General features: G+C 43.1%; 1 protein-coding gene across 6 annotated transcripts in view; it reads left to right on the plus strand.

Annotated features, from left to right (window-relative positions):
* cep170aa (centrosomal protein 170Aa) overlaps positions 1-20,561 on the plus strand; it is a 38,816-nt gene that overhangs the window by 12,507 nt on the left and 5,748 nt on the right. For 4 of the 6 annotated variants that reach the window (XM_019253045.2, XM_027277372.1, XM_027277373.1 and 1 more), the window contains exons 4-15: positions 1,825-1,914; positions 3,624-3,702; positions 3,885-3,943; positions 4,059-4,290; positions 6,154-6,291; positions 9,345-9,515; positions 9,896-10,201; positions 15,039-15,398; positions 15,540-15,829; positions 17,573-17,662; positions 18,434-18,551; positions 18,711-20,261. In XM_019253045.2, the coding sequence (XP_019108590.2) occupies positions 1,825-1,914; positions 3,624-3,702; positions 3,885-3,943; positions 4,059-4,290; positions 6,154-6,291; positions 9,345-9,515; positions 9,896-10,201; positions 15,039-15,398; positions 15,540-15,829; positions 17,573-17,662; positions 18,434-18,551; positions 18,711-20,261 (3,484 nt within the window). Of the gene's footprint in view, positions 1-1,824; positions 1,915-3,623; positions 3,703-3,884; positions 3,944-4,058; positions 4,291-6,153; positions 6,292-7,780; positions 7,881-9,344; positions 9,516-9,895; positions 10,202-15,038; positions 15,399-15,539; positions 15,830-17,572; positions 17,663-18,433; positions 18,552-18,710; positions 20,262-20,561 lie in introns of those variants that run through there. The other 2 variants (XM_027277374.1, XM_027277376.1) reach the window with 2 other exon arrangements.

Genomic DNA, 20,561 nt, shown 5'->3' on the forward strand with positions numbered 1-20,561 from the left:
CAGATGACCTGAGGGCTACTGCTCCTGCTTGTGCGCGGGTGTTCTTGTGTTCCTTACCCTTGTGATTTCTTTGGAATGATAGAAAGATAACGAAATCTGAAATCTTTCAAATTGAGGACATTTTTGTCGGCTGTGAGTATGTGTGTGTTTTGTGTAGCCGCTTACAGTTTTCCTCCATGTGACTGCTTTTACAAGCCAAGGCCTCATCACATGGCTTAATGTTAAGGGCTGCTTGTGTCATGCACTAAATAAAACACAAACACACACACTCACGGACAGAATATCAAACTTCAAATGACCGTATGCCAGAGAATTATCACACTGTTAGTTGAGTGATCAGGTACGTGTTTTGTAAATGTTTTGGTGTCACCCTCACAGCATGTTTTTTTCCTTCAATCACACCATATCAATGGCTTTGACAGCTCTATTTCAATGTTCTGGCCTCATGATCAGAATCTATTCTTACTTTATGTATTTATTGAGAAGGGGAAGAAGTGTAATAAATACAGGAACACAGTCTGTGTTCCATGATGTCAGTCTGAATCATATAATATATTTTTTCCTCTGGGTAGCAATTAAGTGGATACAGAAAAGTCAACAAGGCTTTATATCGTCTGTCTTGTAGCTCAGCTCATCACAGTGTGTGTATGTGTGTGTCTTTTTTGTTTGCTTCGTGTCTTCATCTCTAATTCTCTCACTGGTATGCTCAAGATTAATATTTGAACACATTCCTGGTTTTTCTATCAGCTTATTTTGAACACTTCAGATATATTTGTTTTGCTGACGCTCACTTTTTATGTTGAGCTACTCCACATCACTGCACATATTCAGTTGGTCAGCAGTATATCTGTGTATAACAGTACACAAGTCAGATCTATCCTGTAGTGTAAGGTACAACAGGCGGCTCAGTTGGTTTCTATCCCATTTGATCTAGCCTAATCTCACAGGTAATCTCTAAGGTAATCTGGCTTCAGTGTAAGCGTGTGGTGCAGGTGTCTTTTTGTTTAAACAAGGGGAGCAATAAAGAAATCTTTGCAGGAGAGATTCACATGAGAATTGAACATAGGAATCGGCATCGATTGACTGCAGCGCAATACACGAATTCTTGCCTGGATCTCATTGTGCAAATTACGTACAAACACCTTGGAACTGTTGATTGATTTATTGGATGGACCAGTGTTTATACATCCTATCTGAAGGGCTTGAGAGGCCCCGCAGCAAATTTACCTATCAGTCAATGTCAATGCATACTTCTATTTCTGTCACATTGACACATGAGAGGGAATGTTGCCAAATTCCACAATATATTTCTATCAGACGTTCACATCATCTATTTATTTCAGCCTAGAGAAGGTTGCAGTGTTTGTGCTGCAAACAATTTATCCTCAAAAGAGCTGATAGGCTCATATCTGGACACTGCAGAAAATCAATACTTGCACCTCCAGTCCTTCATTGTTCCAGTGATCTCCTCATGTGTGTACAGCTGTGCATGACTTTCATGTCAGTGTTGTGTGCAGTGTCAAAGACATTGAAATTCCTGCTCGTATGCTTCAAGTAAATATTATAGTAGACATGCATGTACTATCAGAAATACATTCTTCACATTGGATGCTTATAAATCCACAAATATGTAACATAGCACAGTCTGCTTCAGTACCATACAACCCTCTTAAGACAGTTGCACAGATGAGAAGTACAACTAATATTCATCTTCATTCATAAGAAATCTGAACCTCTGGTCTTAATAACCAGATCAAATCAGAGCATTAAGTTCAAAACTGTAACCACTGGGTTAATGCTCCATGTTTATGTCTTTGTTTGAAGTCCCGCAGTGTGGATAAGCAGCATGCAGTCATCAACTACGAGGCTGGAACTGATGAACACAAGGTCAAGGACCTGGGCAGCCTGAATGGGGTGAGTACACAGAGAGTAATATGCATAACAAGACAGAGAGAAAAGAGGACAAGAGAGAACAAATGCAGGACAGAAAAGAATGGAAAGAGATAAGAGAATGAGTTTAATTAGGAGGTGGATCAAGACTGCAGGGATAGAGAGAATTTCAATTCAAGACATTCCAGGTAAAAACCTCAGAGCTGAGGTTCTGAAGGGTTAGAGGTTAACTTATTTTTGGCCGTCAGTGGGACTTTCTATTTCTCGGCTGCTAATCAATCTCTCGGTCAATGAAGATTTGTATCAGCGCTGAGGTCAACAGTAATCTAAACCTAATTATGCAAATCACAACTCAAGGGCACGATCTGTGATCCAAATATAAACAAAGGGCTAGTGAGGGCGCCTTAAAGACTGCCATCACTTCCCTAATTTTCCACGATTTTGGGAAAATCATTCCAGTGATGAATTTTCTGAGGATTGAGGATACACTAAAACTTACACTAAATCACTGTACAGACATGATTGATATTGATAAAACTGAACATTTTAAAGGCAATACTTTATCGTAACCTTGAGAAACATTTTAAATTTAGACACTTTACTCTGTCTCTGTTTGACATTGTAGCTCAATAAAACCCACTTACAGTGTACACACACCGTTAGTCATGTGCAGTGGTTAGCACTCAGTCACAGCCCAGAAGATTGGACACATATGCAGAATGTCCCTCACATCCTCTCCAGCTTTCAGACAGGAAGCAAGAGTCAGAGCCACTTCCTGCTGTGTCATTAACCATCCAGCTTCTTTGGCTGGATTCAGAGGAAGTTTTCTCCTGCTGAGTCAGTGTATATATAGAGATTCGCCCCAGCGCTCAGTAAAAAGCCGTGCTTGGGCAGTGTCACCATTTACTGTCTCACTGGTGGTGTTTCATCTCTGTTCAGCTCATGTGAATTTATCTAGCTCAAGAGGAGACAGGAATGTTTTATTACAACAGCAGTGCAAGTATGATAGAGTTTCATTCGCAGTTCAGTGAAACGCGATCTGTCTCAGAGCTGCATAGTAGAAGGAGGGTGAAAGGGGGGAATGGGAGTGGGAGAAAGAAAGAGACGGGAGAGGAAGCTTGTCAAGCTTAGGCCTTCAGTCCAGGCTGTGCAGACTTCTCAGAAATCAGCTGATTCAACTGTTCCCCATGACTTTAACGGAATAGTTACTATTTCCACTTGAACTGAAAACATTTATTGTTTTAGTAATTTATTAAGCAAAAGTCTCAAGCATTCTCTTGTTCCTGCTTCAGAATTTTCATTATCATATATGTCAGTAATCTTAATCATTTGCTGTGTACTGTCATAGCTGGCTCTTACCAATTATTATTGACATTTTTCACCAGTTACTTACATTTTATAAACAAAACAATTAGCAATTAACAAAGAAATGTATTTCAAGATTTGTTGATAATGAATATAATTGCTAGCTGCAACCTTAATTTCTACTTTAAAGCGCAGATACTGATATAAGTCAACTGTGGACCCGTTTATTCAGATGCTTTTGGTGCTGTTAACTTCTGTCACTTTCTAATTTTACATGGAACTTTATTAGAAATACCTTAAACTCTTCACATTCACACAAACTATAGATTAATTTGTGTTTATTTTATGTTAATGTAATTGTTTATTGTTATGTTTTATTCAAATTATGTTATTGTTTCTGTCTTTTTCTTGCCTCTTCAATCCTGCAGACCTTTGTAAATGATGTCCGCATCCAGGAGCAGATGTACATTACTCTGAAGTTGGAGGACAAACTGAGGTTTGGATATGATATCCTTTCACGTGTCTGATCTTCACTCCTCACACATCCACCAGTGAATGGATTCCATCATTCCACAAACATGTTGAGAATCTGCTGCTTGTAATTAGTTTCATGCATCGGTGTATATAAAGTGTGTGTAGGTTCATGTGTCATCATTGTGGCCGGTATTTCTTTAACTTGTCAGTCTCACATACCAACCTGTTCACGGTGGTAAGAGGAGAGCTAACTGTGCCTGAGGAAGCTTTAAAGGTAAGAATACACCCACACACCCTAACACACAACATCAATGTTCATCATGATACATGTGTATTATGCTACTTAAATCTCTGCTCTATCTATTGTCTCATTTGTCATCTCCGTTCAGCATGAAAAGTTTACCAGCGGCCTCCAGCTCAGCAAGAAGCCGTCCAACGGTGAAACCACTACGACGACAACCACAAGCAAGTCTCCCGCTAAGACTCCAACAAAGACACATAAGTCCCCCAGTGGCAGCACCCTAAGGACAGCGGAGAGTAGAACAACAGATGGGGTCTCCTCCTCCAAAGAGCCATCAGCTAAACCTGTAGATGCCCACAAAGCAGAGGAGAGGATAGGAGGTAAGAGAGAGAGAGATCATAAAGGAAATTGTGATGTGAGGTCTTTTTTATTTTTATTTTGGTGTCTGTTGTGCATTGTTAGTGTTGTGCAGTCGACAAAGGCGGCAAATGGCTGGGGGATGTGTGTGGCAGACAGACAAATGTGTCTGGGGGATTTCAGTTTTATACCAAAATGGAACACAAAGATGAAAAACAAAGATTGTGACAAATGACAAATATATCTTTCTGTGCACATTTCACTCTCCTGGCTCTATTGTTTTGATTAAACAAAAGGGCTCAGAGCCTGATGAGGACAAAATGAAGACTAGAATCAATGAAAGAAATTAGATTTCTAATGTGACCTGTACAGATACCATAGGTGGGCTGCATGACAAGGAAGCTATTTAAAAAATGATGAATTTTGATTAAATATTCATATAAAGAAGCACTACAATCCAATAAAAAGAGGTCTCTTTGTCTAGTGTAGTAATATAATTCAATATTAATTTGCAGTCACTGGGTCACATGGCTATATTTTCTATCAAAATAATAAAAAATGTGTGTTTTGTATTAGATGCATGTATTGCATCCGGATTAAATGTCTGTGGTGAATTCTTAATTTCGCTCAAGTACAGACACTCAAAAAGGAAAAGGAAAAAGCTTTTGCGTTTTTGTTGGAATTTTCAACAAAGGCGGAAGCCAACAATACAAAGGGGCCTTTGAGTTAGAGAGGCAGGGAAAATCCTTGATTTCCCCTCTTGTTTTGACACAGAATATGGTGAAATTAAGTGTGGTGGGGTTTTATCTCAGGCCAGTAGGGGGTGGACATGGTCACCAGGGGAAGGGCTTTAACCACTGCAGTGTCAACATAAAGGTGGTTTAGGTCTAAGAGTGTCCCCAATAATTGCTATCACTGACCAGACTGAGGTGCTAGCAGGGGTCCTGGTTAAGCTCCTGGTGTTGAAACAAGGCCACATGCAGCTTGTGTTATTGCACAGATTAAGCAGTAACAGGGTCAGAGTGTGTGCATAATGCAAACCCATAAGCCAGTACTAATTTTCTTATAATGTATTCGCACATTTGGACCAAAAATAATCAAACATACGCACACAGTGTCGCATGTCTCCCCATCTGCTGCTCATGTGTTTAACGACACCCTCTCTGCGGTTCTGTAGATGTAATTCTGCAGTGTTACTACTGCAATGCCAGGCCTCACCCAGATATTATACCTCATAGTGAGCATACATTCAGTAGCTTTTATATAGAAGCGACTTCTTTACCGCATGCAATTTGGCACAGCACATCTATAATTATCTGGATATACTGTCATTAAACGTACATAGCTCAGGATAAGAGGCACTTAAAGGAAAAGAAGGTAGAGGAAGAGGCTAAAGCGGGGAGAGGTTAACACAGGATGAGGAGTCCTGTGGCTCCTTCGCTGAATCAAATCCAGACACCTTTGTTGCATGCCATTCCTGTCTCTCTCCCAACTATGTTTCCTGTGATTTATCTACTGTGCTGTCCAATTTAAGTCACAGCAGGATGCTTGTCCCGTGTCAGCTTTTATTATAATAAGGACTGAGAAGCAAAAAAAAAGTCCCTCTTTCATTTAAACTACTTGGACTGAGAGACAGATCATGACATGACTCTGCTAAAGTTGTGAAAATAGGTCAGTGGTAGCAAACCAGAGGGGAATGAACACAGAAACACACACATACACAAAGAGCAGCTGGGTTCATGCTGTGTCATCATGATACAACAGAGAGTTTATGTGGACAGTGTATGTCGAGCACGTAATAAAAAACATAAATAGGGCAGGCATTTAAATGTGCAGCTTCTCCAAAGCTTTGTTAAAACGTGTCTGCATTTGTGCATCTGTCTCAGGGGATGTTACAGCGCTGCCTCGTGGGACCCCCCTGTACGGCCAGCCGTCTTGGTGGGGGGATGGGGACGCAGACGACGAGAACTCTTTCAAACAGGAAAGCAAGTCATCCAGCAAAAAACATGACAGCTCCTTTTCAGGTAGGAGGTATTCCCAATGTGATCCTATAACTGCCATCACACACATTATCCCCTCATCACTATAATTCAATCACGCAGTGCAGATTGAAGGATGCAGTGGTTTAAATGTTTGAAGTGGCGCGTCAGAAGGCAATATCATATTGCACATCATTGCTGTAAATGGAAGAGAGCTGGTTGAATGTCAGATAATGCCTCTGTGTTTGTAAAAATGTTTTGACTGGCACATAAAATAGAAAGTTAATTGTTAATTATAGTCTATCAACAATTTTGTGTATTTAGTCTTACAAAAGGCCACAGATTTCATCCAGAATTTGATGCAATATTGAAGTTTTATGTTATTGTTGCCATGTTCTCGATAAATCTGTACAAAAAAAAAATCTGAAATTTTTCTGTATGCTATAAACAATATGCTATTTGATAGACCACAGATGAAATGTAATGCTAAGTTGAATCAGAGTGCAGTGCTGGTGTTTTATCTTAGTCGTGAAACAGTAGCTTGATCTTAATGTCCTCTAACTCACTTTATTTTCTCTGTGTTGGCAAGGCTAGCCTGTGTAACAATGTACTGTATATCCAAGTGCACACAAAGGCCTTTTCTTAGAGCCTGTATGTGTGTCTATTTGTCTACAATATGTGTGTGTGTGTAGTGACCATTGGACTGTGGGGATCCTGTTAACTGGTAGTGGATAGTCAAAGTAACAGGATTAGAGGCTACGATCAGTCGGTGCCAGGCTGGTTTAGTGTGGACCAGTGTAGTCAGAAGGAGCGGAGGGGAGGTTAATCATACGCAAACGTTGGAGCAGACTGAAGCAAATCTCTCGCCACATCTGGATGGATAGTCTGGCAGTATCTTCACCAGCCTAAAAAGGAAAAAAATGTCCACATTTGGCTATTGATTATTGTGGATTTTAGCAAATAAATTTTCTGTTGAGTGAGATTTGAAAAGAAGTTTTTGGAGTACATCTGTGGGAGAGTGGCAGGACGATTTAAAACCCCAAACGTTTTCCAAAAGAATCAGCAGAATGGGACTGGCTACTTCAGTTATGGAAGTGGGTGAGTGGACAGCATTTTCCCCCTCTTGTATATTGACTTTTTGACTGAGAGCTGAAAGGATGTTGTGATGTTGGATTTGTTCTGTGAAGCAGCATGCTCCAGGGGGTGTTGCACAGTCTATTTATGTAGGTTACACAGACCTCAGCATCAAAAGAAGATCCTATCAGTGTACATGCTTTTAAAACCGTCTGTATCATCTGCTTTAATAAACTGTTCAGATCAGATATAACGCCAGCAGTGAAGGGGAAGTGAAAGAAAGAGAACGAGAGGTTCCAGGCAGGAAGTGATTTAGTTGCGGGTGTGTTTTTGTATGTCAGTTAAGTTTAGTGTGTGTCCTTTTCTACTTCCCAGTGAATAGGCTGTGTTGTCAGAGCCCCCTACCCCCCTTCCTTGTGTATTGTCACTCACGCCGATTGGGTTACGCCATTGCACCAGCTCCCCCAATCCTCACAACACACAAACACACAGCGTTCAAACAGACCACTCTCTCACTCTATACTGAAGCAATCATTAGCTAAATATTCCTTAATTATCCGGTAAGTATTGCTTTCAATTCCATATACTTTATCTAATTTGGTCTGTTTACTCTCTGTAGCTAGAACTTGAAGTAAGAAGGTTATAAATGCATTGTTGTTTCAAGTTTTGTTGCAGTTATTTAAAGTCAGTCACACTCATAGCAGCTGCCCTTTGCAAGTGTGTTGATATATTCATATTGTACATTAAATCTGCTTATAATAAAGAACAGGTTTTTGCATGTTTGTTATGAGCCAATAAAATCAAACCCTGCAGCACAGTGAGGATTTCTGTGTTTACATGAATAGCATTAAACTCATTCATGAAACTCTTCAACTTCAAAGAAATCTCTAGGTGTCTCCCAAACAAGTCTTGTGACTCAATGGAAGCTGTGATAGTATTCGCACTCATTACGTGTGTGAGACACGGGAAGTTTAGTCAGTTCATCCTAATTTTAAGGAAGAAGAAAACAGAGATGCTGAACCTACTGTAACTTAGTCTGCTTTACGTGCTTAGAGCATAGATACAAATGTGAACACTGTTAGATAAAAGTCAAACCTCTCTCAGTCTTATTCGCATTGTGTTTCTTTCTCAGTAATGTTCTAAGAGTAACTGAACATGTTTGATCTCAAATCTCTCACATAAATTTCCTAATATTTACATTGTCTAAATCTTCCCAAACTTCCAGAGCAGCTTATGTTGGCAACCACAGATCTTGTTTCAAAGATGAGCCCAAAGAGATTTTTGAATATATCCGTTTAGTTGATAACACTGAAGTGGAAAATAAGCCTCTTAATAAAAAAAAGAGATCCTGCATATTATCCAGGAGTAATTCACTCACAGTTTTTACTACTGTAGTAATCACGTTCTGCAGAGTCAGTTTGTGTATGTTGTTTCTTATTGCTGATTGCCATATGCTCCTGCATTTGCTCTCCAAAATGAAGCAGATGGCCCCTCTAATTTCTGAAAGTATCATTTATCATATTCAGATCCCACAGAGGCTCTGTGTGTTAATATGAACTGACGAGAAAATAAGTGCACCATATTGTGAGTGCCCCAAAGCAGGTTTTTAAAGAGCCGTACCAGCACTTTGCATCCTGTGTGACTTGCATGACTTGTATGTGTTTATATGTATGTCTTCCTTAGAGACAGTGAAACAGAGAGACAGACAGAGACAGAACATATATGTGCATGTCTTTGTGGTATTTGCAGTTTATAGTGCTGCGTCCTCCCCCAGAAGGAGACGGTTATTCTGATAAATGGTGAAACACACTTGCTTAAGAGAGGGCGATGATTGAATTGGTCCATTTTAGGCTTAGCTTGACCTTTCACTTTTGACTTTTGACATGTGGCATTGCAAGTATTCACAAGTTTAATGATTAACACATCATGTAGCATTGTTTGATATGTAAATGATAATTTTAACTCTGAAAGCTTGAACTCAGATTTCTTTATTCATAATATCTTCACGTGTTTTTCAACCTCAGACAGCAAAGAGGCACGTCGAGGGGAGAAAGCTAAAGAGGAAGGTCTTCATGCGTCCTCCGCCCACGATTCCAGTTACTTTGAGATCCCTACCAAGGAGGGTCACATGGCTAATAACGGCATCCATGAGATTCCCACCAAGGACACAGAGGGCACCTCTGCTCACACTGCAGGTGAAGTACACATTTTATTTATTCTAGTTTCTTGTAATTAAATCTACCTGTATGTATTAGTTTTAGAGTTTATAGGGAATGTAAAGCTATGGTCTTTATTATAATTTAATTAATTTGTGACAGTATCATTTGTATACTTACATTATAATTAATGTACACAATAAGTCTTCCTGGTAAAATATTTAATGGCACAAAGAGATTTTCATTTACAAGACAAAAAAGGGAAGCAGCCGCTCTTTGTTCAGCAAAAAAAAGAGTAGCAGTCACTCTGAAACAGAAACCATCAGCCGATATGACCACATTAATATTTCCAAAGCTCAGTTATACCATTAAGTCATAGTTATACAGTCATTTCAAAAACTTCAACCTCTGTTCCACAGCTCAAGGCCACGCCTCCTTCACCATAGAGTTTGACAACACTTCTCCTGGGAAAGTCACTATTAAAGACCACGTGTCAAAGTTCACACCCGACCACCACAGATCTCGCTCCAAGAAGAGCGGAGCAGGAAGCGGAGGAGCAGGCGCAAGGGACTTAAGCACGCTGCAAGCCGCCATGATGGCATCAGAGAGCAAGGTGGCCGATTGGCTGGCCCAGAACGACCCCACTCTGGTGCGCAGCGAGTCAACGGAGGACGACAGCAAGAGCATCAAGAGTGACGTACCGGTCCATCTAAAAAGGCTAAAAGGTGGATGTTGTTTTTGTTTAGATTCCTTTATGTGTGGGTTGTGTAAAAGTTTTTGCTGTAGCTGTTTCTGGTTCTCCACTTTTTCCTTGATCATTTCATCTTCCTTCAACTTTCACCTCTCTCTTACATTTACACTCTGCAATAAAATTCCCTTTTGAGTTATCAGTTATTTCACCATCTGCTCTTCTACTGCTCTAACATCCAATGAGAAAGCTTAGTGGGTAGCATAGCACAGCTCCCCATTGAACACATTTCCCAGTAAGAAGCACATACTATACGTACAGCATATACTGCTTCATGCCCGTTAATACCCAATTGCACTGCGTAGACATCTAAATCCTCTCTGCTTACCTCTGTGATCTTGTTGCTATGTGTCCTTCAGTTAAGCTTTGAGATTGCCATGACTATAAAACGCATGCTTCCCTGCATTTCTTTGTTCCCTTTACCTGCAAGCAGCCAACTGCTGAGTAGGCTTCTGCTGCAAGGGATTGCTGTGAGAATGGGCCAGACAAGGCAGAGTTTTTAAGTTTAATGCTAAGAGGTTATGGTAGACTACATGATGGTCATACGTTGATTAAATTGAGGTCAATTTATGATGTTGTTGACATGTGTGGGGGAGGGAGCAGCAGACAAGAGCTGATGAAAATGGACATCTTTGATGCAGCAGTGGTAAACTGGGAAGCTAATTTATTAGACGGAGTTTGTACTACATGCATCTCAACTGTCTGACAGAGTGGCTCGCCTGATGGATGATTATGTTGCTGACTGACTGACTGTCTGACTGACTTTGAGCGCTAGACACTGCAGTTTTTCCAAATGATGTTGCAGCTGTTCGATAGTTTATGTGCTGGGTCTTAGTATTTCAATCCCTAAAGGAAGGGAGGGAACTCAGACAAACCAAGAATAACTGCAGACCAAAGAGAAAAGATTGGATGAAAATGAAGTGGGGAAGAGAGAGGGAGAGGACAAAGAGAGACGGGTAGAGGGCAGGTGGACATCTGGATGGGAGGCTGTCTACTGATGCCGGCTGTGGCCATGCGAGGCGTGAAAAAAAACGGTACATTGGAGGCGGGAGAATGAACCTCACTGTAATACTGAGAGCGGCATTTGCAGCAATAACAGCAAAGATGATTGGACAAAGAAAGGCAGGAAGGAGAGCGAGAGAAAGAGAGAGAGAGGCTTGTTGCCTGGACTGCAGTAAAAGTGGAAAGGGAGGCAGCGAATGAGGAGAGAGCAGCTTTTTGGCAGATAGTTGTTATAGTAACAGTGATGCAAATGATGGCAGGGAAGAAGAGAATACAGACAGACTTACAAACAGCAAAAACTAACAGCGAACATCTCTTTGTGTCTGTGTTTGAGAAGGTTGTGTAAAGGGCGTGTGTGTGTGTGTGTGTGTGTGCAGCATGTGCCGCTCACATGTGGATTTGTGTGGCTGAAAATCCATCGCGTCTGTGTTTGCTGCATGTGTGTGTGTGTTTGAGACATACTTAGCACCGAACTGCGGACAAGCAGTGCAGCATGTGCGAGAAGAGGCGTGTGAGATGTGCTTAGGGTGTGTCATAGAGGTACTAGGCAGAGAGAGAGGCAGAGGTTTGGCGAGGAGGCAACTGAGCCAAAGCTTTTGATTGGGAAACATCAAGGTGAGTCTTTCTGTCCTTGCTGCAAGGAGCAATGCAGAGGATACATCCTTATACCGTCTCTTATTTCTGTCAATGTTGGAGTGTGAATTGTGCGTATTGTATCTAAAAATCGGTGCATTCTGATCAGTGAAAGGTTATAAATGTGTGATTTCAAATGCTGATTGATTTTGTAAGATTATTTTTTGTGATTTTGATTATTGATAAGTTTGTCCTGCACAATTGGCATTCATTCACAGCAGTAGTTAAAGCTTAACAAATGACACAGAAGGTTGAACTTTAATCTTGTGTATGCATTTTGCACTGTTGTGTGCTCACATACAGTACAAACTCTATGTATGTTTGTGGTTGCCTGTGCATGAATGTGAAGTAAGTGCATCTTTGTGTCAGGCACTCAGCTGTATGTGTGTGTGCGTGTGTGTGTGTGTATAGCCAGCAGTGGAGGCAGAGGCCAGCTCCACTGTGAGTCACGGCGGGGCGAGCGGGGCAGAGCGCTGGACTCTCACAGACACCTCTGTTCTCCTTGAGCCCTGCCAACGGCTTCTTTGTCTGGGGCAAACAGCATGAACGACCTGCCTCTCTCTATGTCTGCTTATCTGCTGATCTGCTCAAGCTCCTGTAACGCTCTGCTGCTTTTCTTTGTCACTCCATTATGCAGTTTTTTTCCTTCTTTTTAATGAAATGTATGCTTTTTATATAAACAGCTATAAAAGACATGTAAGATGGAGCAGGTGGATGGTGAACTGTGACAAATGCTGCAGAAATATGCCCAAGGCTACAGAGTTATTGACTTATGATACCCCAGTGTAGAAACAATACTTACTTAACAGTACTCCAGCAATTTAATATTGGATTTCAATAAAGTTTGAGGACTGGTGAGAGACAAGTGGCAAAAAAAAAAAAAAGGATCCTACAATTCCCACAATGCAACTTCATTTTGTCAAACTCTGCAGTCCTATTTGTTGCCAAGGCTATACCAAGATAACCCCCCGTGACATCACTTTGACATCATCAGGGTTATTTTGTCAAATCTAGTGCATCAAACCACGCCTCCCCTTGGGTGAAACAAGCACTGTATAGCGGGACCATGCTGAAAAGCTGCTCCACATCAAACTATATCAATATTTGTGTGGAGGTGGCACATGTGGCAAACACTCACAAGTTACTGAGTAAATTACATGTGTGCCGATAAGGTTTTTACTGTGAGAAGCACAAAGTAACAGAGAAAATGAAGCCTCAAGATCGACCTGCTTTCAACTGCTCTCCGCTTGTTGGCTTAATGAGCCCAAACAGTTGTCAAACATTAGTTTATAGTGACATCACACTGGGCAAACTACCAAAGCAGAAGAATAATGCTACATAATGTTTAACAACATAAAAAGTGACAGGTGTCATTAATAAATTACCTGGTGATTCAGTACGGTAGCTGTTAGTTGTAATGTTTGTTCACTTTGATGGAGCCAGACTGAAAGGACAAACATCAACCTCTATTCCTTTCACTTTCACACTGATTGTTGTTCAGCAATGACATTACATGTCTCTTTGCCTGACTGGGCTTCTAATAGTTAAAAAGCAATACTGGGTTCTTATTAAATGGACTGCTTCCACACAAAAGGAGTGTAGTAGTCTGAATGGGCTGCTTACTTCTATGCCAAAGCTACTTGAGCTCTACAAAAGACATTATACAAGTGCTTTCACAGACTGAGTAGTACTTGCATGAGTGAACTGGCTAAAATCAGTTTGAACAGCAACTGAATACCCATATTAACATTGGGTAATATATAGCCTTTGCCTAAATTGGGCTACAGTAAAGCTAAATCTAGAGAGAAGGAAGAAAGTGAGGTGAAATCAGAGCATCGGGCTGTTTCACAGTCAGTGCGGACAGTTCCCCAGGCAAACCACTGCAGTCCACTCAGCCATGGAAGCACTTTGTCCTCTTTTCTCATGGAGGGCTGTCCAGCTCTAATTTCAGCCCGTGCACACTGTAAAAACAGCTTTGGACATCATCACTTGGTTATAACTTTAGGATAACTGTATAGGATGTGAAGACAGTTGCTAGTAATGCATTCATTTTCATACTTTAGTTTCTTTGTGAGCATTTATCAGTTGGGAGAAAGCCTGAGAAAGTGTGTGCAGTGATTTATGAAACAGTCGTGTGGCGTTTCCTTCCCTTCGCTCTCTGACATTGACTGTTGGCTCGTTAACTGACTGGCTGATCTTGTGAGTGGCTGTCAACTCTCGTAGCAATATACTACATCATGAGCCTCTTTCAGCTGAGAATCCCCACTCTCTCTCTCTCTCTCTCTCTCTCTCTCTCTCTGGTCTCTCTGTTTTTTTTTCTTTTCTCCTCACTTAATCCAGTTTCTCTCCTATTGCATCGACCCTCCCCATCCTCCTCCTTCCTGGTTCAGCCTCCCCCTTTTCTTTCCCAGACGCCTTTCACCTCCCCTCCTCCTCCATCCCTGAAGCCCCCCTCAGCCTCCTACTCCCCCTTCATGTTCTCCTCCTCCTCCCCTCCCCCTCGCCACTCTCTCTCATTGCCAGTAGGCAGGGCCAGTAAACGTGTGGGTGGCATGTATGGATTAGCGTGGCACACTGTCTGCCTTCGTACAACACTGAGAGGACATGCTGATTCAACCCAGACTGGTCAAAACGTAGAAATAGCAGGAGTGTGGTAGGTGAACCGGGCATTGTGATAGTTGGATGATTAGACTCAGGCCTCGGCAAAGAGTCCATAGTTCATTCAGGTCGTAAAGGTTAGCAAACATTTGTTTCTTGTTGCAGTATCCACAGGACGATGTGGCTGTGTGCTGTGGTCTATGTTGGCATTTCTTCGTCTTGGTTGCTTAATTCTGAACAGTCACACACATTGTTGTACTGCACAATACTGCTGTTTTGTATCTTAAATTGATAAACAACAGATGTTGTCTGTTGCTATGTTACTGTTGTGATATAAATGTGATATGATATCAATTTGAGAATACAAGCTACTGTAGCAGGTTAGCAGTGTAAGTTACATTATAAGACCATCAGTGCATCAGTAAATAGTTTGATTTGTGCCTATCCCAGGTAATCAAAAAGATCTGTTTGGATCTATACATTGTCATGTAGAAACTGTTGAAAACTAGTATATCTTTCCAACCAAGCATTAGTTGTTGGATGTAACTCAACTGTGTTCTCTTTTCTGTGTGTCCTGATAGGGAGCAAGCATGAGGATGGTACCCAAAGTGACTCAGAGAACGGACTGGGCCTACGTTTCGCCAACCGCCGCCACGCCCTCGAGGAACGCCTAAAAGCAGCGCACGGCCACGTGGGAGCAGGAGCAGGAGGAGCAGGAGCGGGGAACATAACAGTGAGCGGGACCAGAGCTGCCGGCGCCCGCACCGCTTTTATGATCGAGTTCTACGACGAGGAAAACCCTCGCAAGCGCCGGTCATATTCGTTTTCCCAGACTGCACCCCTGCAGGGAGTAGGTGGAGGGGAGGGACTGTGTCCACAGCCTCCCTCTCACCCCAAGGTGTTCAGCATTTCAACCTCTGCTACTACAGCCTCAGACTCCGGTAATAAACCTGTGATGTCATTCATTCACTTTAAATACACAAAAATCACTGTCTTAGTAGCATGTTTACCTGTAGAAGCATGTTGTGTCTATATATATCCATATTTTTGTAATATCTCCATACTCTCGCTCTCTACTCTAGGTAAGGTCCCTGCTCCGATACCAGCCACAGTGACTGCAGGTGCCCCTACGGCTGCACGCGTCCTTCTCAAGCAGAGGTCAGAAGATCAGAGTATCGGTCGCAGCTCAGCCAGCACCGGGCTGGCGACAGGAAGCCCCACCACCCCCAGCGAGGACACCTCGGTCATCGGGAGGGCAGTGGGAACCGCTGGAGGGGAGGCAGACGACGACCATAGTGATAAGGGCACCTACACTATTGAACTGGAGAACAGGAACCCAGAGGAAGAGGAGGCCAGGCGTATGATAGACAAGGTAGGATTGATTCGAGGGACTGTGTAGCTGCAAAAAGCAAGATTTCTATTTGGAAATTCTGCCAAATAGGCTACACTGCCATAAATTTGTGTCCACCCTGCATAATACTGCAACAAAATCAATCTCCTTTGAGGCTCATTCTCAGAGAAATGAACAGCCACATACATTGCTGTACTACACAACACTGCAACAGTGACATTATGGATCAACTACAGCTCTTGTTTTCTGTTGCTATGTTATACCAAGACTAATGTGACATTAATTTAAGCGCATATTGTGATTACGGAAGACTTACATTGACTGTGAACTGCATGAGGCTGGGTAATGTGCCTCTGATTTGAGTGGCTACTGAATGCAATCATCTTAAAAGCCACAAACCGGGGGAGTTTCTTTTTCAATTCATGTTGCTCTAGTAAAACACAGCAACACAACTCAATCTGAATCTCAATGCCAGAGAGCGACACTGAATATAAAATAGTTTGCGAGTTCAAATGGAGGTTAATCACTACTACTGCTGCCGGGTTCAGATCTGTTCACCTCAGAAAACGTGAAAACAAAAACATTTTCCTCTGTGCCTTCTTTGCTTATTTTTTTTTTAATGGCAAAGAGCAGCGTTGAGACTTGCTCTGCAGTAACTCTAAAACGCACAAACACACCAGAGCAAGGTTAATTGTCTCTTTACTACCTGCTTCGTTAGCACTTTTAGGGTTAGCGAGTCCTTTGAGACTGATTTGTGCTGTTGCCACTAAAACAAGGCTATCATCTCTCTCCGTTGCCTCGCTTGACCACCACTCCATCCTCTCTGTCCCATTGGTAAACCTAATGCTTCTGTAATAGCCCGCAGAGACTTGCTCCATCAAGCGCTGCCATGTTTTATGAAACGACGCTCCGGGGAAGATGAAAAACCATCGTTTTCTTACTGCCTGCCCTGCCCTGCCCCTGTCCTGTGGCTCAGCAGTCTTTCATGGTCACAGAAAACACTTAGAGAGAGAGTTTGATGTTAGTGAGATGTGGCTGAAAATTGGGGAATAGCTAACATTTGTTTTGATCTTCATTAAAAGTAGAGTAGAAATTAAAAATACTTTCTTTGGATACAACAAAAGCAAAGAGTGCTAAATCACTGCACCTACTGGACTCTGCGCCTGACAGCGTATCTGTTTATTTTTAGGAAGTTAAGTTGTTGCCAATTAAGCCTTAAGCCTTAATTTAAACTTTACTTTCAAATGACAGGGGAACATGTTTCTTTAAGCGTTGTATACAGGTGTTATCTTTGGAGAAGCAGTGATATAATTAGTGGGGTGTATTTCTAGTCAGTGTTAGTGTGAGTGCATCACATTCAAAACTGGAAGTGTTGTTATGTTAATTCCTGTAATTAGCTGACACACTAATTGGCACACTGTTCACAGTGTGTCTGCTCTCACTCTCTCACTCTCTCGCTCTCGCTCTCTCTAGCTTTTGTAAATTGTGTGTGTGTGTGTATGTGTGTGTGTGTGTGTGTGTAATTTCTGTTTGTTGCCATGGTATTCAACTATCAAGTGCAGATCGGTGCTTTAATTCAACAACATCTTCTGTCTGTTCAGTTCATCTTTGTTCATCAAGGGAAGTGCAGAATAATATTATTAGATATCATCAAGTGTGACAGTACAGACATAACATAATTAGATTTGCATGCATTAAACTGTAAAATGTCCATCTTTTGTTACATTGTCAGCTTTTCTCTCCTGCTTTTTGAAATATTCGTAGGTGTTTGGTGTGCAGCAGAGCCAGGACACCTCTGTTCTGTCAGACCTAAAAGAAGGAAAAGGAAAGGAGACAGGAGAGACAGGGAAAGAGGTAGAAACCCTTTAACAGCTTCTTAACATCAGTTTGTTTCTTTAGTTCCCATTTCTTGGTTCTCCCTTGTTGTCTCTCTCTGTCTCTGTCCACTTTTCTCTACCTCTCCTTATATGTAAATCTATACACGTGTCAATATTGATGTGACCCTGATAACATTTTGATTAGCTAAATCCAATTCTAAAAAGTGACCTCTGGCTCCCAGCGTTTCACTATCCCTCTCAGTCCAGCGTAGTGTAACAGAGGGTGTAAGAGGTCGACCAAGAATCATGGCTAAGTTTCATAATGTGAGTCACTGTCACTCCCATGGCTTGACGTCTCTACTCCTGGGTGGAGGCTAGTCCTCCTAGAGACTGACCTAGATCATGCTAAGATGACGAGAGACACACTCGCTCCCCCAGGCCATTTCATAAGAGGGAGGGGACCGTGTTTATGAGCACCGGCAGCCTTTCTATCAAGTCTTTAGTAAAAGTAGGAGAAACTGAAAGATCATGGTCGATGTGTCAGATTTAGGCTAAAGCAGCCTCCGATCAGAGTTTTTGATTTCCAAGAATACAAAGTCTTAATACCGCCTCCCTTCATTCCCACAAACTAAATCATTTCACCATGTATTACATTTCAGATCAATTCAATTCTGACCTCACTCATGCTCGTCTCTGTATATTTTGTGTCATTGTGTGCCACCACTCGACCAAACTGCTCTTTTTTTCTGTTTGTCTCACTCCTGTGACCTACCCTCTCATTACCCCGCCCCCTCTTGTGTCCCCTTAGGCTCATCCCGGTGACTCGAGCTGGGTCTCTCAGTGGGCCAGTCTAGCTGCCAATCACACCAGGACAGACCCAGAGGGCTCAGGAGCAGAAACAGCCGCCTTCGTGCACAAAGAGAGAGGTAGACAGTCACTTGACTTTCTTAGAAATAATTAAGTCTAAATTAAATGTTGAGCTGCATCCCTTAAACAAATCCCCAAACTCAAGCATGTACAGTATAGAGCAGCACTTGTGTAATTAATCCTGAATTTCACTGAGTTTGTCCCTCTTTCTCTTGAAGCTGATGCCTTTGAGTCGGGTGCATCCCTCAGCAGAGGTGAATCTTCCTCCAGTCTGACCGACCGTAAGCGCAGGACCCTCCCCCAGCTCCCTGTGGATGACCCCCAGGCTAAATCCAGCACCAAAGCTCTGGGACTGAGGTCAGAGATCGGGGAGAAACAGGACACTGAACCACAGGAGAAAGAGAACAAGGGAGACGGGGAGTCCCCAACTCCCATCGGGGACGAGATGACGAGTAAACGTAAACAAAGCGCCACATCTTCTCCATCCAAGGCTCCTCTCCGGTCCACTGGCAGCGCTGAGCGGAGGAAGAGGTCAGAGGAGAGGAAAGGAGCAGGAGGAGGTGCAGGAGGAGAAGCAGGAGAGAAGTCTGGGAAGCCTCTAGTGCGTCAGGGCAGCTTCACAATTGAGAAGCCCAGCGCTAATGTCCCCGCAGAGCTCATCCCACGCATCAACAGAGGCAGCAGTGGGCGAGAACGCAGTGACTCCGTGGGCAGCATGGACACTGCTACACTCCTGAAGGACACTGAAGCTGTCATGGCATTCTTGGAGGCCAAATTAAGAGATGAAAACAAACTAGACCAGAAAAGTAGCAAAACTGGCATCGCCACTCAGGGTTCAGGCTCTGGCTTCCCCCCTCGGACTGGCTCCATCTCTCCTGAATCAGACGTGGACACGGCCAGCACAGCTAGTCACGTGGCTCCAGAGGCAGAGAGGAAAGCATCAGCTGGCGGTGAACAAAAACGACGTTCCTTCAGCAGTATGCACCGGGAGAAGAGCAACATGAGCACTGCTTCCAAAACCAGCGTCACTAATGCAAGTGCCCGTGAGCGCTTGGAGAGGAAGTCTAAAACAAGAACAGCGGAGGCGACAAGCCGGACTGACACACGCCGCTCTGTTCAGCCGTCCTCTGCCTCCTCCAGAACACGCCAGCCTTCTCTGGACCTCACAGATGATGACCAGACTTCTTCCTTCCCCATCTCTGACATCCTCTCCTCAGACCAGGAGACCTACTCTGGACCTTTGGGACATTCTAAACTCGACAGCAGATCTGCTAAAACCTCGGCCAGTGGATCCTCCAAAACCAGCCGCCCTCTCCAGGCGGCCACAGCCTCGTCCCTGAATAAGCAGGCCTCGCTGCCTCAGCCGCGGCCCACGAGAGCCTCCCTCCTCCGCCGCGCCCGGCTGGGAGATACATCTGACACGGATCTAGCTGACGCAGACAGGGTGTCCGTCGCATCCGAGGTGTCCACCACCAGCTCCACCTCTAAGCCACCATCCGGTCGGAAGGGATTGTCGCGACTGGACATGCTGGCTCAGCCGCGTAGGAACCGCCTGGGCTCCATCTCAGCCCGCAGTGACTCAGAGTGTACAGTGACCCGGAGCTCCACCTCTTCACCCCGCCTGTCAGCCGAGACTGCTCTGCGTTTGGGTTTGCGCTCTTCAACACCGACAGAGAACAGGCTGACACCGAGGATGAGGGCCAACAGCGTGTCCAAACTGAATGAGACCAAGACTAAGACCACTACATCTGGATACTGCTCGCCCACAGGTGAGCTTCACATCTGCTTTAATCTGACTTTCTCATATATTGAAACGTTTCTTATTTTATTATTTCTGTTTAAAAAAACAAGTCCGAAACCATTGCATACCTCATTATGTGTCAGTGTGTAAACATTTTTCTGTAAACATTTCAACTTGTGCGTTGGTTGTCATCGTCCAGAGAGCTCTCAGCCCGAACCTGAGGGCGGTGATGCAGAGGAAGAGCTGATCGGTACTGTACCAGAACCGTAAAGCCTTAAAAGACAATGTTTGTGTGTGTCTGTACCAGAACCGTAAAGCCTTAAAAGAC

The sequence above is a fragment of the Larimichthys crocea genome, chromosome III (assembly GCF_000972845.2).
Source record: "Larimichthys crocea isolate SSNF chromosome III, L_crocea_2.0, whole genome shotgun sequence".
Classification (NCBI taxonomy): Eukaryota; Metazoa; Chordata; class Actinopteri; family Sciaenidae; genus Larimichthys; species Larimichthys crocea.